The sequence below is a fragment of the Myxine glutinosa genome, chromosome 10 (assembly GCF_964187855.1).
Source record: "Myxine glutinosa chromosome 10, kmMyxGlut1.1, whole genome shotgun sequence".
NCBI classification, from domain to species: domain Eukaryota; kingdom Metazoa; phylum Chordata; class Myxini; order Myxiniformes; family Myxinidae; genus Myxine; species Myxine glutinosa.
In genome coordinates this window covers 125036691-125054109 of record NC_136270.1, presented here as the reverse complement: position 1 = coordinate 125054109, position 17419 = coordinate 125036691, and the positions used below count along the sequence as shown (strand labels likewise).

The 17419-nt window shown below is 41.9% G+C and overlaps 1 protein-coding gene across 8 annotated transcripts in view; it reads left to right on the top strand.

The window, feature by feature from the left end:
- The window catches only part of LOC137433800 (FAST kinase domain-containing protein 4), a 45237-nt gene that overhangs the window by 12948 nt on the left and 14870 nt on the right, over positions 1-17419 (top strand). For all 8 annotated transcript variants that reach the window (XM_078786068.1, XM_068126162.2, XM_078786065.1 and 5 more), the window contains exons 6-10: positions 3067-3238; positions 3334-3491; positions 4618-4728; positions 8100-8253; positions 8445-8720. In XM_078786068.1, the coding sequence (XP_078642194.1) occupies positions 3067-3238; positions 3334-3491; positions 4618-4728; positions 8100-8253; positions 8445-8720 (871 nt within the window). The remainder of the gene's footprint in view (positions 1-3066; positions 3239-3333; positions 3492-4617; positions 4729-8099; positions 8254-8444; positions 8721-17419) is intronic.

Genomic DNA, 17419 nt, shown 5'->3' with positions numbered 1-17419 from the left:
TGCAGTATACTGTTTATTCTACCAGGTGAGCGCCAGGGGTATTGCCACTATGTTTATATACAGAATCGAGTCTCGTGTAAGAGCCAACACATTAAAGATGAAAATATGCTCAGACACATAAAACATACTGTTGAGGATTTGGGAACTGTGTGTGTAATGTGCTGTAAAATATACCCTTTTGTGTGCTGTAAATATTCCTTGTAAATACCTCCAATTGTAAAGGTCAAAGGTCGTCCTTAAGCCATCGCACACACGTAGCCAATCATAAGATTCCCTCAGTAGTTATGTCCATAGTAAATGTCAGTATAAGGCTCTGTGGTCCACTAATTCATTGCGTTGCATCAATTAAATAAGATGGTTCCCCTTTCAAGTTTCAGTTCCCAAATCGCCTCTTCAAAGTGCCAGTAACTGGGTGGGGTTTTTGGCATCACCTTCACACCAAGACTCCATTGCACACGAGTTCATCTCGGAGCCGAAGGTGGGAGGAGTCAGCAAAGCGCCAGGAACAAGGCGTGGCTTTGCCAACGCCTCCTCGAGGGGCGGGATCGGTGAGCCCTCGCGACCAATCAAGGACGAGGCGAGCTCACCGATGGGCGTTCCTAAGAGGCCGGCGGCCTGATCGCGACGCGCCTGATAAAAAGGGGCGCGGAAGGAATGCGGAGAGGGATGAGAGGGATGCGGCAGAGACGGCAGCTTGAACCATCGCAGCTTGAACCACCGGAGCTTGAACCATCGCAGCTTGAACCATCGCAGCTTGAACCACCACAGCTTTGAGCGTTTACGGCGGCTGCTCACCTCGAGCACACACCAACCGGACCCGCATCCTGCCCGCCCTGAGATCCCACCTCATCCGTCCAGCCATCCACCTCCTGCCAGTCGTTCCTGCCTTCATCCCCCGTGTAAGTCTGATTGTCGTCCGTCTTTTATGTTGTCCTGGGGTCAAAGTAAGATTGTATAGAATAAGCTAGTATTTGCACTGTGTCTTCCTCTTCTTCTTCTTCCAGTTACTTTCGTTATCTTTCCTTCTCCTTGGTTCTTTTTGATTGTGTACAATAATAATAATAATTAGTAATAAATCCCTGTTCTTCCTACCTTGTCTTTTTCTTCACATTCGGTCGCTTTAGAGGTTTCCAAATTGAGTGTACGTGGCGCGATTCGGCCAACGAATATGAATCGGGTTTAGCCCCTTCGATAAACGGCTCACGCCGCAGTTCGCTTCGCTCGGCGCAACCACTCCATTACGCTACGGCAGTGAGCGGGGGGGGGGGGGGGGGGGGTGGGGGTGTTTGCTTGCGTAGCAGGAGGTGCTGGTATTTAGGTCATAGGACGGTTGGGCCTAATACCCTACCCAGCGCTGACCGGGCGTGACGTCATACCCCCGGGACCACGTCGGTCAGTCATAGATGAGGGGATTAATCCCCCCTCGATAAGGGGGAAAGAGGCCGACGTTGGGTTCCGTAACAATACAATGAAAGGAGCGGGAGACAAGAGGGGGAGAGAGAGGGAAGCACACAAGCACAACAACAGTAGAGAACATGGATGTCGGTAGATCTGTGAAAGGGAGAGGGCTGGGGGAGTGGGGAGGGGTACATGGTACAAAACAAATGAACACTGTAATGAAAATCTGTTCCACAACTTTGACCTGGTAGTAGGTTTAATGACAATTCGATCTCTGGCAACATCCTGTAAGAATACAATCATGCAATCTATCAGGATCATGGAATCATGGAGAAAGTTCAGTAATATCAATCAATGCAAGCAAGCCTAGATTATCGACATATACGCACCATTCGAGTCTACCTGTCATGGATTAAATGTCACAGGAATGTTTCGGAGCGATGGTCGTCCGAGTTCTTATAGACGCCTCTCAGTGGTTAGAGAGAGCATAACTCCTGGGTTCAACTTAGATACATTTTCATTTCAAACACGACTATGAATTTCAGGAAAGAAGTTGGAGATTGAAAGAGGTGGATTTGGGGTGTTTTAACGGGGGTAGAAAAGATCAAGGTTTTGGGTGGGGGAAGATAAGAGATTGTGGTGAACATCTGTTTTAAAGACTTGGACGGAGGAGTGGGATTGAAGAGCGTGTGGGAGTTTGTTCTAGAGGCGGGAGAAAAGAGGAATGAAAGGGTGAAGGTGATTTTGGCAGTTTCACCAGAAGAGGGTTTACTGGCAGATGTGTGTCCTGCAGGAATATTTGGGGGACAGAGCACAGACAGAGCTGGGGGAGCTAGGCAGGAGAGGAGTCGGTAGAAGACAGAAAGACCACCTCCCTGCCTGTGGTGAGTGAGAAAGGCCCTCAGAATCAGCTTCATCGCAGGAGATTCCAATTATTCTGAAAGCTTTAGTTGCAACAGCGTGAAGCCGAGCGAGGTGTGAGGTAGGAGCACCAGCCCAGAGGGGAGAGCAGTACTCCATCAAGCTGCGGATGAAAGCCTTGTATGTGGTGAGGAGCTCAGGTGTGCCAAGGAAGGACTTCGCACGACAGAGGATGCCCAGTCGGCGACTGGCTTTGGAGGCCAGCTTGGAAATGTGGTTTTCCCAGGAAAGATCATGGCAGATAGTGAGACCCAAAAGCTTGAGTGACGGAACTTCTTGGAGAGGATTGGTGAGAAAATAAGTGGGAGGGTTGCCCCCCAAAAACGTTTTTTTGGGGGGGAAGGGGGTTTGTTTAAAGTCTTATGATTACGTTAGTATGATTGTGCATGCTTCCCTGTCTTATGGCAGCCATTGAAATTGGTTGAAAATGCCATGATACTTTAAAAAATACCTTTAGTCGGTGTCGTATACTTCTTTATTCTACCAGGTGAGCGCCCAGGGGTATTGCCCCTATGTTTATACATAAGAAGCAATTCCATAATGTGTCGTTTGTATTTTATACCCAGTTTTGACTCCTGTTTCTGCAATTATTTCCCATTCTGTACTGTAATGTAATTTGATGATTGCTTTTGTGAAAATCCTGTAATTTTCTGGTGGAGGTCTCATGAATTCAATGTGCTGGTTGTGTGCCTTTTCCCTTCCTGTGAGGTGATTAGCATTCCTTGTAATGGCCGCCTTGTGTTGCAGGCCCTGGAGTTGATTGAATCGATGCCTCTATGGGCGATGCGTACAATATGCATTGCTTTGGCCAATCAGAAGCGCTCTCCACAAGCCCTGCTTCGAGCTATCGCATATTACCTTGCACAGGAGCGCAGTACCATTTGTCCAAAACTTGTCATTGACATTGTTAATGCCTTCGGTACTCCCATTTTCTTTATTTCTTTTTGTTTATTTACTGTATTAATGTTCACGTTTTTGTTTACATTTTTCTTATGTTACCCCCATTGTCTGCAGTGCAGTTGAGGTTTTTCAATTACCCGGCATTGAAACAAATGGCAAAGTCGATCGTCATCTCTGGTCCACAGCTAAACTCTTGGCAAGTTAGTGAGGCATCGTTGTGCTTCTCACGACTCAAGTTTTACAGCCCAGCACTCTACCGAACATTTGCACAGGTGCGTTTAATTACACGATTTTCGTTTTCTGCATGTAATCAAAGAATGGAAAGTTGTATCCTTCCTGTAAGTTGCTGTCTCTGTTCACCCAAGCTTTGTCACAGTTTGTTCTTTCATTATTGGAACATCATTTCATTATTGGTCACTGGTGTTGGGCTAGCGGCTAGGGTGCCAGCTTAGGATCCTAGTGATCCTGGGTTCGAATCCCGGTCGATCGCTGAATTAACGCCAGGGGGGTTGACTCAGCCTGTCATCCTTCCGAGGTCGGCTAATTGAGTACCAGTTCACTGGTAATTCCCTGCTTGTAAAAAGGCGACAAAAAGGGTTGGCGTCAGGAAGGGCATCCGGCCGTAAAACATTGCTTCAAAAAGGGGACCAAAAAAACAACAACAACCACGGTCCCCGAAAAGGCCAACCCCCGCTTTGCGGGGAAAAATGGCCTCTAAACGGTGGTTTTTATTTCATTATTGGTCACACAAACAATCACAATGAATCATTCTCCTCAGCAAAGTTAAATAATAATTCATCAGATCATAAAATTGATTTTAAAATAAACTCAAAGCTATACTAACAAAACAATCACTCGATATAAAATTTCACAAACGCAATAAAATGTCGAAAAACTGACAAAATTGAAATGATATAATTAATTAATTGACATGTGATCTCTCTTCCATCACTGCTTCCGGGGCACTCGTTGCCAACCATAGGAGCACCAAAGGCCTGCTCCTGTTCATTTATTTGTGTTTCTACGCCCCCAGTGGTGTTTGTAATAGCGGACATGGATTTGACCCCCCCCCCCCCCCATTGGAGGAAGACCCTCTCGTGAGCAGGCCGTTGGTGCTCCTAAGGCTGGCAGCGAGTGCTCCGGAAGCATTCACGAAAAGAAAGTGGCAATTCTATGCATGGGAAAATTGCATGCTCAGTCAGGGCCCAGATAGCTCAGAAGGCAGAGCACTGATACGGTTCACCAAGGAACCTGGGTTCGATTCCTGGTGTAGGCATGTAATTTTCCCACAAATGTCAATTAATTAATTATAATCTTGTTCATTTATTCTCATGATAAACTTGGTTTGGCTTTGCCACTTGTGTCATTCTTGCACTTTCTACCCTTTGTGTGTGTTAGCATCTCACGGAGCACGTTGAAACTATGGAGGTCACATACTTAGCTGAGTTAATCATGGCCTTTGCTCGTGTCAACTTCCTTCCTGCAAATGATGATGATGTTTTTCCCAAGGTGAGATTAATACTGTTTTACAAAGTAACTGTGCGTGTGCGCGTGTGTTGGGCGTTGGTCGTTGGTCGTTATCTCCATTTGTGGGTTTCAGGAGGTGGAACGGAGTCCTCCCAGGATCCAAAGTATCCACCTCCTCTTCGGAAAGGGATCACGGTTCATGGATCAAGCTGTTCAACTTTTTCAGAGTTTTGTTCCATGGGCTTTTTTCAGGATCGTCACCGAACCCCGGATTGTCTCCAGTTGTAGTTCATTTGTGGTAATATTCCCGGGGATGATTTTTAAAATCTCAGTGAGGTTCTTTTTTTATCATTCCTGTTGCTCCAATTATCACTGGTACCATTTCGATGCTCTTCAGCTTCCAAGATCTCTTTTCCTCATTTTTGAGGTCCTGGTATTTGGTCATTTTCCTTATTTCTGCATTGTTTAGGCCAAAATCGCTGGGTACTGATATCTCAATCATCAATGCTGTCTTTTCCTTTTTGTTCCCGAGTACAATGTCTGGACACAATGCTTTGTTTTCTATGTTCACGCTCGATGGAATCACCAGGTCGTACCAGGAAAACGCATGACGTCCTCATTTTCAAAGATTGCCCTTGGTTTGTGTTTCCATGAGTTTTCTGGAACTGGAATGTTTAAATTTTTGCAGATACAGTGCCTTCAGAGAGTATTCACTCACATTGCCTTTTTTCACATTTTGTTGTGTTACAGCCTGAACTTAAAATGGTTTAAATTTAGATTTTTGTCACTGATCTACACATAATACCTCATAATGTCAAAATGGATTTTTTTACAAACCAGTTAAAAATGAAATACAGAAATATGTAATTTACGTAACCACCCCTGAGTCAATACTTTGTAGAGGTGCCTTTGTCAGCGATTATAACTTCGACACTCTTGGATATATCTGTATCAGTACTGCCTTTTCCTCTTGGATCAGTTTGTTAAATGTCATGGCGTTGTGATTATGAAGAGCATCAAGTTGTTTTAGCCAGAAATTTGGAATTCCATCTGGGCCTGGGCTTTTGAAGTTTGGCATTTTTGAAGTTGTTTTCTAATTTTATCTTCATCCATTAATCAATGGTGGCATTTCCTTGAGACGTTGCTTCTTCTTTTCCATGTTTGGGATCCATTCTGCTTCCTTGTTATGTTCTTTTGGATCTTCAAAAATTTCCTTTACATAATTTTTCCAGTTTTTCTTTTTCAGGGGGAGTTGACGCATTCTGTTTTTGTTTCCCCAATTCACGTTAAAATATCTTTGGGTTATTTTCAAACATATGGTTTTGTTTTCTCCTGTTGTTTCCTTCTTCACAGTTTTTATCTTCCTTGCTATCATTTCTATTTTGAGTTTGTTTTCAGCACCCAAGGTCTTTGTCTGGAATTTGTGTTTGTTTTTATTCTTTGGATTCTCTTTTTTAGTTTTGGGAGTCTGTTTCCTTTCCTGAACTGTTGTATTTGTCCTACATCCTTCTGCAGTTGCTCTCTTTGTGTCTCTGATCTCTGTCTCCAAGGTGGAATTTGGTTTCTTATTTGTTGGGCCTGGTTTTTTATTCTTTTGGTGTTTGCCCATTGATTTTTTTTCTTTTTAAAAAAAAATAGTGCAGCTGTGAAACACACGACATTGATTTCCTTCAAGGTGGTTGATTTTGAAATCATTTTTCAAATTGAATGGTTGGTTCGCCCCACTAAGATTTTTGTCCGTTTATTGTTTTCTATGCAATAAAGTTTTGGTTTTTCTCTGAGTTTTATCAATTTCATCTCTTCTATTTTGTTGGCCAACTCTTCTTCCAGTCTATGCTGCTCTTCATCATCTTTGCCATCCTCCTCTCCCTCATTCTGCTGCTCTCCCTAGTCTTTCTGCCCATCACCACCTGCCTTTTTAACTCTTGAATGTCTTCACACTTGTACAATTTTCTTTTTTAGCATATATGTATATCTAAACATTTATTTAATTTTCTTTCTTAGCACTTATGTATATGCTAACTCTTAAATATCTTTACACTTGTATCCATAAGGGAGGGCGTCAATTCCGTTTTCTAAAATGCATCGGTACAGGCCTGTCACCGGGTCACGAGTGGCCTCTCTCGGACCGGCTTCCCAACCTTTGACTGAAGCCGCAAGCCACAGATAATTCCGCAATCCGGCGGTTTGCTGAGCAACCACAAATGCCATCTGAGAAGGCCTTTTTAATTTTTTTTAAACAAATAATTGACAACAAGAAAGATTAGACTTCAAGGAAATTAACATTTTTGTGGCCTAAGGATTCTTACAAGAAAGTGTGCTTGGTATTATGTTCCATATGTAATACATTGTAATAGACATGGAAAATGTAATTCCCAACGAGCCATATACTAATATTGGTAAACCTACAAATGCAGATTTGATTCAAGTATTAACTAAAAATGAGTTTCTAAAGGTGATGAAATATAGAAATCTTTAGAAATTCAGAACAAATCTTATTGGTTTCCTGTTGTGAAAAAATAATTCCAGATACAAGAACATCTCAAAATCCAGTGAATATATGCTTGATATTCTGTGGGGTGAAAGTGGTTCAAGGAGTGCGAGGACCACTGAGGAGGAAGAAGTTAAAGAGGAAGATGATGAAGAAAAAAAAGTTAGGGAAGAGAAGGAGAAAAGGAAAAGTGAGAAAAATGAGAAGGAAAAGGAGGAGAGGGAGAAAATAGAGACAATGAATAAGTATCATAATATTGGAATTTATGAGATTAAAAGGAGACTAGAAGAATTACGGAAAATAAAACAAACTGAGCACACTGAGGAGCAAAAGAAGGAATTATTAGCTCTGATGAATGTGTTGTTTTTAAAAATAATGTGAACAGTACCCATATCATTTAAGTCAGGGAGGAGATTTTTCTCCCCTCTATCTCAGCCTCTTTCCCCCCCCCCCCCCCTTCATCCTCGGTTTTCCCTTCCTCTTTTTGCGTTTGAGCTTTTATCCATCTTGTTCACCCGTGTGTCCTCCTCCCCCTTTCTTTGATAACATTCTTCCATATGCCCTTTCATCCTCGGAGTGTCCCTCTGTTGTGTTCCTCTACCTTGCTGTTGATGTTCCCCCCTTTCCATTATGTTCTGCCTGTTCTTTTATGTTCTGTTCTGTTCTGCCTCAACTTTGAAGTAAAAAAACATGAAACTACTATTTTGTTAACCTCTCCAAATTAAATTGCTTAATCCAAAAAGAGTACACATTTTACATTTATTTCCTTTCATACATGTAACAAAACTACAAATTACTTTGTAAAATGTCAAACTGGAAAGAGTCAATGTTTTGTTCTTGTATCAAGGAAATCATCATTCTGTGATACATTATGGTGGTTCTTTAACACAAATTCTCCACCACTGATGTATCATTTTGACAGGTGTTCAAGCGCCTTGAAGCCGAGTTTGATCATCTGAAGTTGTCCACACAGCTGATGGTGGTGTGGTGCCTGTGTGTTCTTGGACTCCCACAGCCAAATCTCCTTGCACAGGTTCTTTCTTCAAGCTTCTATTTGAAGATGGTGGATGAATATGGTAGGCAGCAAAAGAAAACATTGTTTGGAATACATTGTGGATAAAAAAAAAGTCTGCATGAGAGTATTTTTCAATATGAAATCATTTTTAATCTTTTGCTACCATTTAGTTATTTACTTATGCACTTATCTTTTTTTTATTCATCTTGTTTTCTTCAGGCTGCAAAAGCTTATGTTGTTTTCTCCCACTAGGAGATTTTGTTTCAAAACTTCAGTCTCTCACATGCAAGCTCATGCACATTAACACCTGTGCACGACTGGAGTGTCCCGAGTACCAAGGTCCTTTTATTTCCAAGGACATCGTGAAACCTTTAGAGCTGAAAGAGCAAAGCCCATTAAGGAACAACATGGCAAGGAAAGAAAGGACGTCGATGCATCCTTTGCTCGTCCAAGCAGTGAGCTCAAGCTTTGGTGGCGATGAAAGCCTCTTCCGTACTAGCTTGAGCACCACGTTGTGTTGGTGGATTGGTAAGGGCCATCTTTCATGTTGCTTTACTTATTGTAATCCTCCCTTTAATTTGACCTTTAATTTGATTTATTTTGCCTTCTTAAGTTGGGAGAATGCCACACGGAGTACCCAGGTGTGGCGTCGGAAGCCTTCACGTCAATCCCACTGGTTAATTAGTTACAGTAATCTAGACATACACATACACACATAAAGTACATAAAACATAGGTGTAGTTTGACTTCTCTATTTGGGGGTCGGGGGGGGGGGGGGGAGGGGCAAGGGCTTAACAATAATAATAATAATAATAATAATGGGTACCTAGGTTTGACTTCCAGAATGACCGTTTGTTAGTGTAGTTACAGTGTACGTGAAATCACAAATACAGTTTACGTTCATTATTGTTACTCACGTGTATACGGGATGTTTTTATATTAATTATAAACTACTTTAAAATATTGAGGGGGGCATTGCCCCCCTCCCCCCCTCCCACCCCCCGCCCTCTCCGCCGGTGCATCAAAACGACAATCCCGAAGATTTGCCTTGTTTCGAAACAGAGGTCTTATAAAGAGGAATTCAAGTGGGAAATTGTCGTAATTCAATTCAAAAATGCATCAAGTCACAGAGAGCACAATATGTTAATGGATCCATTGCACAGCTCAAACCAACATGGCGGAACTCCAATCCATGGTCGACTGACATTATTTTTATGTGCATCTATTTATGTGAACGTGACGGGTCATATAATGTGAACAGCTGGCACAAAAAGGGGGAAAACAAAATAGCACATTTTTAGCAGGTGAGGCACCGCACGACACTGTGGGGTGTGGGCCCAACCACATGAATGCAGGCTGGGAGGATGATGAGGAGGGGGGGGGGGGGGGGGGGAGTGGTTCCAAATTTGAAAACTATAGCACCTATAATAGCGATTGTATACAGCAATTTGTAGGTATGAAGATCAGACATTCGATGATGTGTGAGGAAAGTGAAAACACAAATATTGAGAGCTTAATCGTGCAGAAACACACGTCTTGCAACTCTATCGCCATGGCTTACAAACATGATCAGTTGATAAGGAATGACTTACTTTTTATGGCATTACGCCACGTGGCCAGACACAACAGTGGTGAACGAAGGAGCCTTTATCTTATGTAATACATAATACTTATGGATTTCCCACTCTCTTTTAAAAAGATGAGAACTTTGATTAGATACTTTAATTCGACCATGAGAGGGCTTTGCATAAAATCTCTCGAAGTTCCTAATTTGAAAACTATAGCACCTACAATAGCGATGCATACAGCGATTCGTAAGCATGAAGATCAGACATTCAATGATGTGAGTGAGGAAAGTGAAATCAGAAATTTTGAGTGCTTACTCGTGCACCATTGTGGCCTGTTCCAATGCAAAGCATTTTTGAGCAGGCCGAAAAAACATAAGACCACTGCAAGGGATAACTGACTGACCAAAGATAAAGCCTGTTTTTGTTTAAATTAAATAGGACCGTTAATTATCTTCAAAAAGGGTGCTTGAGCACACCCAAACACCCAGTTTCCATTCATGCAATCTCTTGGAGGTCGAGAAGTATGCATGCAAAGTTTGGGGCCACTAGGTTTCATGGTTTTGGAGTTATGGAGGAGACGGACTGACACACATTATTATTATAGATAGTCAGTTAAGGTGATGCCGGTTTGGGTTTGTAAAAAATGGTGAGTTAAAGTGATGCCGGTTTGGGTTTATTTAAAATGGTGAGTTGAGGTGATGCCGGTTTGGGTTTGTATAAAATGGTGAGTTTAGGTGATGCCGGTTTGGGTTTGTATAAAATGGTGAGTTTAGGTGATGCCGGTTTGGGTTTATTTAAAATGGTGAGTTGAGGTGATGCCGGTTTGGGTTTGTATAAAATGGTGAGTTAAGGTGATGCTGGTTTATATAAAATTGTGAGTTGAGGTGATGCCGGTTTTGGTTTATATAAAATTGTGAGTTGAGGTGATGCCGGTTTGGGTTTGTATAAAATTGTGAGTTGAGGTGATGCCGGTTTGGGTTTGTATAAAATTGTGAGTTAAGGTGATGCCGGTTTGGGTTTGCATAAAATTGTGAGTTAAGGTGATGCCGGTTTTGATGAATGATGAATGATGATGAATGAATGATGAAGACAAATGATGAATTGCGAAAGATGATGGGAATAGAGGATGTGATTGATGCTGTGAAGACGAACAGGTTGAGATGGTTTGGTCATGTGTTGAGGAAGGATGAAAGTGACTGGTTGAGAAGAGTGATGGAAATGAATGTAGAAGGAAGTAGAGGACGGGGAAGACCGAGAAAGACTTGGCTAAAGATGGTGGAAGAAGAAATGCGGGCAAGGGGGTTAACAAGGAGAGATGCAGAAAATAGGGCAAAATGGAGAAGATTGTCATGGGGACCGCAAGGCTAACCCCTGCTCTAGTAGGGAAAATGGCCTTTAAAATGCATGTTGTGTTGTTGTTGTAAGGTGATGCTGGTTTGGGTTTGTATAAAATGGTGAGTTGAGGTGATGCCAGTTTGGGTTCGTATAAAATTGTGAGTTAAGGTGATGGCAGTTTGGGTTTGTATAAAATTGTGAGTTAAGGTGATGCCGGTTTGGGTTTGTATAAAATTGTGAGTTAAGGTGATGCCGGTTTGGGTTTGTATAAAATTGTGAGTTGAGGTGATGCCGGTTTGGGTTTGTATAAAATTGTGAGTTGAGGTGATGCCGGTTTGGGTTTGTATAAAATTGTGAGTTGAGGTGATGCCGGTTTGGGTTTTAATAAAATGGTGAGTTGAGGTGATGCCGGTTTGGGTTTGTATAAAATTGTGAGTTAAGGTGATGCCGGTTTGGGTTTGTATAAAATTGTGAGTTAAGGTGATGCCGGTTTGGGTTTGTGTAAAATTGTGAGTTTAGGTGATGCCGGTTTGGGTTTGTATAAAATGGTGAGTTAAGGTGATGCTGGTTTATATAAAATTGTGAGTTGAGGTGATGCCGGTTTTGGTTTGTGTAAAATTGTGAGTTAAGGTGATGCTGGTTTGGGTTTGTGTAAAATTGTGAGTTAAGGTGATGCTGGTTTATATAAAATTGTGAGTTGAGGTGATGCCGGTTTTGGTTTGTGTAAAATTGTGAGTTGAGGTGATGCTGGTTTGGGTTTGTATTAAATTGTGAGTTGAGGTGATGCTGGTTTGGGTTTGTATAAAATGGTGAGTTAAGGTGATGCTGGTTTGGGTTTGTGTAAAATTGTGAGTTTAGGTGATGCCGGTTTGGGTTTGTATAAAATGGTGAGTTAAGGTGATGCTGGTTTATATAAAATTGTGAGTTGAGGTGATGCCGGTTTTGGTTTGTGTAAAATTGTGAGTTAAGGTGATGCTGGTTTGGGTTTGTATAAAATTGTGAGTTGAGGTGATGCCGGTTTGGGTTTATATAAAATTGTGAGTTGAGGTGATGCCGGTTTTGGTTTATATAAAATTGTGAGTTAAGTTGATGCCGGTTTTGGTTTGTGTAAAATTGTGAGTTGAGGTGATGCCGGTTTGGGTTTGTATAAAATGGTGAGTTAAGGTGATGCCGGTTTGGGTTTGTGTAAAATTGTGTGTTGAGGTGATGCCGGTTTTGGTTCATATAAAATCGCGAGTTGAGGCGATGCCGGTTTGGGTTTGTATAAAATTGTGAGTTGAGGTGATGCCGGTTTGGGTTTGTATAAAATTGTGAGGAGGTGATGCCGGTTTGGGTTTGTATAAAATTGTGAGTTAAGGTGATGCCGGTTTGGGTTTGTATAAAATTGTGAGTTAAGGTGATGCCGGTTTGGGTTTCATTTGTATAAAATTGTGAGTTGAGGTGATGCCGGTTTGGGTTTCATTTGTATAAAATTGTGAGTTGAGGTGATGCCGGTTTGGGTTTATATAAAATTGTGAGTTAAGGTGATGCCGGTTTGGGTTTATCTAAAATTGTGAGGAGGTGATGCCGGTTTGGGTTTGTATAAAATTGTGCGTTAAGGTGATGCCGGTTTGGGTTTGTATAAAATTGTGAGTTAAGGTGATGCCGGTTTGGGTTTGTATAAAATTGTGAGTTGAGGTGATGCCGGTTTGGGTTTTTATAAAATTGTGAGTTGAGGTGATGCCGGTTTGGGTTTTTATAAAATTGTGAGTTGAGGTGATGCCGGTTTTGATGAATGATGAATGATGATGAAAGAATGATGAAGACAAATGATGAATTGCGAAAGATGATGGGAATAGAGCCTGTGATTGATGCTGTGAAGAGGAACAGGTTGAGATGGTTTGGTCATGTGTTGAGGAAGGATGAAAGTGACTGGTTGAGAAGAGTGATGGAAATGAATGTAGAAGGAAGTAGAGGACGGGGAAGACCGAGAAAGACTTGGCTAAAGATGGTGGAAGAAGAAATGCGGGCAAGGGGGTTAACAAGGAGAGATGCAGAAAATCGGGCAAGATGGAGAAGATTGTCATGGGGACCGCAAGGCTAACCCCCGCTCTAGTAGGGAAAATGGCCTTGAAAATGCATGTTGTGTTGTTGTTGTAAGGTGATGCCGGTTTGGGTTTGTATAAAATTGTGAGTTGAGGTGATGCCGGTTTGGGTTTGTGTAAAATTGTGAGTTGAGGTGATGCCGGTTTGGGTTTGTATAAAATTGTGAGTTGAGGTGATGCCGGTTTGGGTTTGTATAATATTGTGAGTTGAGGTGATGCCGGTTTGGGTTTGTATAAAATTGTGAGTTGAGGTGATGCCGGTTTGGGTTTGTGTAAAATTGTGAGGAGGTGATGCCGGTTTGGGTTTGTATAATATTGTGAGTTGAGGTGATGCCGGTTTGGGTTTGTATAAAATTGTGAGTTGAGGTGATGCCGGTTTGGGTTTGTATAAAATTGTGAGGAGGTGATGCCGGTTTGGGTTTGTATAATATTGTGAGTTGAGGTGATGCCGGTTTGGGTTTGTGTAAAATTGTGAGTTGAGGTGATGCCGGTTTGGGTTTGTATAAAATGGTGAGTTGAGGTGATGCCGGTTTGGGTTTGTATAAAATTGTGAGGAGGTGATGCCGGTTTGGGTTTGTATAAAATTGTGAGTTGAGGTGATGCCGGTTTGGGTTTTTATAAAATTGTGAGTTGAGGTGATGCCGGTTTGGGTTTTTATAAAATTGTGAGTTGAGGTGATGCCGGTTTTGATGAATGATGAATGATGATGAAAGAATGATGAAGACAAATGATGAATTGCGAAAGATGATGGGAATAGAGCCTGTGATTGATGCTGTGAAGAGGAACAGGTTGAGATGGTTTGGTCATGTGTTGAGGAAGGATGAAAGTGACTGGTTGAGAAGAGTGATGGAAATGAATGTAGAAGGAAGTAGAGGACGGGGAAGACCGAGAAAGACTTGGCTAAAGATGGTGGAAGAAGAAATGCGGGCAAGGGGGTTAACAAGGAGAGATGCAGAAAATCGGGCAAGATGGAGAAGATTGTCATGGGGACCGCAAGGCTAACCCCCGCTCTAGTAGGGAAAATGGCCTTGAAAATGCATGTTGTGTTGTTGTTGTAAGGTGATGCCGGTTTGGGTTTGTATAAAATTGTGAGTTGAGGTGATGCCGGTTTGGGTTTGTGTAAAATTGTGAGTTGAGGTGATGCCGGTTTGGGTTTGTATAAAATTGTGAGTTGAGGTGATGCCGGTTTGGGTTTGTATAATATTGTGAGTTGAGGTGATGCCGGTTTGGGTTTGTATAAAATTGTGAGTTGAGGTGATGCCGGTTTGGGTTTGTGTAAAATTGTGAGGAGGTGATGCCGGTTTGGGTTTGTATAATATTGTGAGTTGAGGTGATGCCGGTTTGGGTTTGTATAAAATTGTGAGTTGAGGTGATGCCGGTTTGGGTTTGTATAAAATTGTGAGGAGGTGATGCCGGTTTGGGTTTGTATAATATTGTGAGTTGAGGTGATGCCGGTTTGGGTTTGTGTAAAATTGTGAGTTGAGGTGATGCCGGTTTGGGTTTGTATAAAATGGTGAGTTGAGGTGATGCCGGTTTGGGTTTGTATAAAATTGTGAGGAGGTGATGCCGGTTTGGGTTTGTATAAAATTGTGAGTTGAGGTGATGCCGGTTTGGGTTTGTGTAAAATTGTGAGGAGGTGATGCCGGTTTGGGTTTGTATAATATTGTGAGTTGAGGTGATGCCGGTTTGGGTTTGTGTAAAATTGTGAGTTGAGGTGATGCCGGTTTGGGTTTGTATAAAATTGTGAGTTGAGGCGATGCCGGTTTGGGTTTGTATAAAATTGTGAGTTGAGGTGATGCCGGTTTGGGTTTGTATAAAATTGTGAGGAGGTGATGCCGGTTTGGGTTTGTATAAAATTGTGAGTTGAGGTGATGCCGGTTTGTGTTTGTATAAAATTGTGAGTTGAGGTTATGCCGGTTTGGGTTTGTATAAAATTGTGAGTTAAGGTGATGCAGGTTTGGGTTTGTATAAAATTGTGAGTTAAGGTGATGCCGGTTTATATAAAATTGTGAGTTAAGGTGATGCTGGTTTATATAAAATTGTGAGTTGAGGTTAATTCCGGTTTGGGTTTGTATAAAATGGTGAGTTAAGGTGATGCCGGTTTTGGTTTATATAAAATTGTGAGTTAAGGTGATGCCGGTTTTGGTTTATATAAAATTGTGAGTTGAGGCGATGCCGGTTTGGGTTTGTATAAAATTGTGAGTTGAGGTGATGCCGGTTTTGGTTTATATAAAATTGTGAGTTAAGGTGATGCCGGTTTTGGTTTATATAAAATTGTGAGTTGAGGCGATGCCGGTTTGGGTTTGTATAAAATTGTGAGTTGAGGTGATGCCGGTTTGGGTTTGTATAAAATTGTGAGTTAAGGTGATGCCGGTTTGGGTTTGTGTAAAATTGTGAGTTAAGGTGATGCCGGTTTGGGTTTGTATAAAATGGTGAGTTGAGGTGATGCCGGTTTGGGTTTGTGTAAAATTGTGAGTTGAGGTGATGCCGGTTTGGGTTTGTATAAAATGGTGAGTTGAGGTGATGCCGGTTTGGGTTTGTATAAAATGGTGAGTTGAGGTGATGCCGGTTTGGGTTTGTGTAAAATTGTGAGTTGAGGTGATGCCGGTTTGGGTTTGTATAAAATTGTGAGTTGAGGTGATGCCGGTTTGGGTTTGTATTAAATTGTGAGTTGAGGTGATGCCGGTTTGGGTTTGTATTAAATTGTGAGTTGAGGTGATGCTGGTTTGGGTTTGTATAAAATTGTGAGTTGAGGTGATGCCGGTTTGGGTTTGTATAAAATTGTGAGTTGAGGTGATGCCGGTTTGGGTTTGTATAAAATTGTGAGGAGGTGATGCCGGTTTGGGTTTGTATAAAATTGTGAGTTGAGGTGATGCCGGTTTGGGTTTGTATAAAATTGTGAGGAGGTGATGCCGGTTTGGGTTTGTATAAAATTGTGAGGAGGTGATGCCGGTTTGGGTTTGTATAAAATTGTGAGTTGAGGTGATGCCGGTTTGGGTTTGTATAAAATTGTGAGTTGAGGTGATGCCGGTTTGGGTTTGTATAAAATGGTGAGTTGAGGTGATGCCGGTTTGGGTTTGTATAAAATGGTGAGTTGAGGTGATGCCGGTTTGGGTTTGTATAAAATTGTGAGTTGAGGTGATGCCGGTTTGGGTTTGTATAATATTGTGAGTTGAGGTGATGCCGGTTTGGGTTTGTATAAAATTGTGAGGAGGTGATGCCGGTTTGGGTTTGTATAAAATTGTGAGTTGAGGTGATGCCGGTTTGGGTTTGTATAAAATTGTGAGGAGGTGATGCCGGTTTGGGTTTGTATAAAATTGTGAGGAGGTGATACCGGTTTGGGTTTGTATAAAATTGTGAGTTGAGGTGATGCCGGTTTGGGTTTGTATAAAATTGTGAGTTGAGGTGATGCCGGTTTGGGTTTGTATAAAATTGTGAGTTGAGGTGATGCCGGTTTGGGTTTGTATAAAATTGTGAGTTGAGGTGATGCCGGTTTGGGTTTGTATAAAATTGTGAGTTGAGGTGATGCCGGTTTGGGTTTGTATAAAATTGTGAGTTGAGGTGATGCCGGTTTGGGTTTGTATAAAATTGTGAGTTAAGGTGATGGCAGTTTGGGTTTTTGAAAATTGTGAGTTGAGGTGATGCTGGTTTGGGTTTGTATAAAATTGTGAGTTAAGGTGATGCCAGTTTGGGTTTGTATAAAATGGTGAGTTGAGGTGATGCCGGTTTGGGTTTGTATAAAATGGTGAGTTGAGGTGATGCCGGTTTGGGTTTGTATAAAATGGTGAGTTGAGGTGATGCCGGTTTGGGTTTGTGTAAAATTGTGAGTTGAGGTGATGCCGGTTTGGGTTTGTATAAAATTGTGAGTTAAGGTGATGCCGGTTTGGGTTTGTATAAAATTGTGAGTTGAGGTGATGCCGGTTTAGGTTTGTATAAAATGGTGAGTTGAGGTGATGCCGGTTTGGGTTTGTATAAAATTGTGAGTTGAGGTGATGCCGGTTTGGGTTTGTATAAAATGGTGAGTTGAGGTGATGCCGGTTTGGGTTTGTATAAAATTGTGAGTTGAGGTGATGCCGGTTTGGGTTTGTATAAAATTGTGAGTTGAGGTGATGCCGGTTTGGGTTTGTATAAAATTGTGAGTTGAGGTGATGCCGGTTTGGGTTTGTATAAAATTGTGAGTTGAGGTGATGCCGGTTTGGGTTTGTATAAAATTGTGAGTTGAGGTGATGCCGGTTTGGGT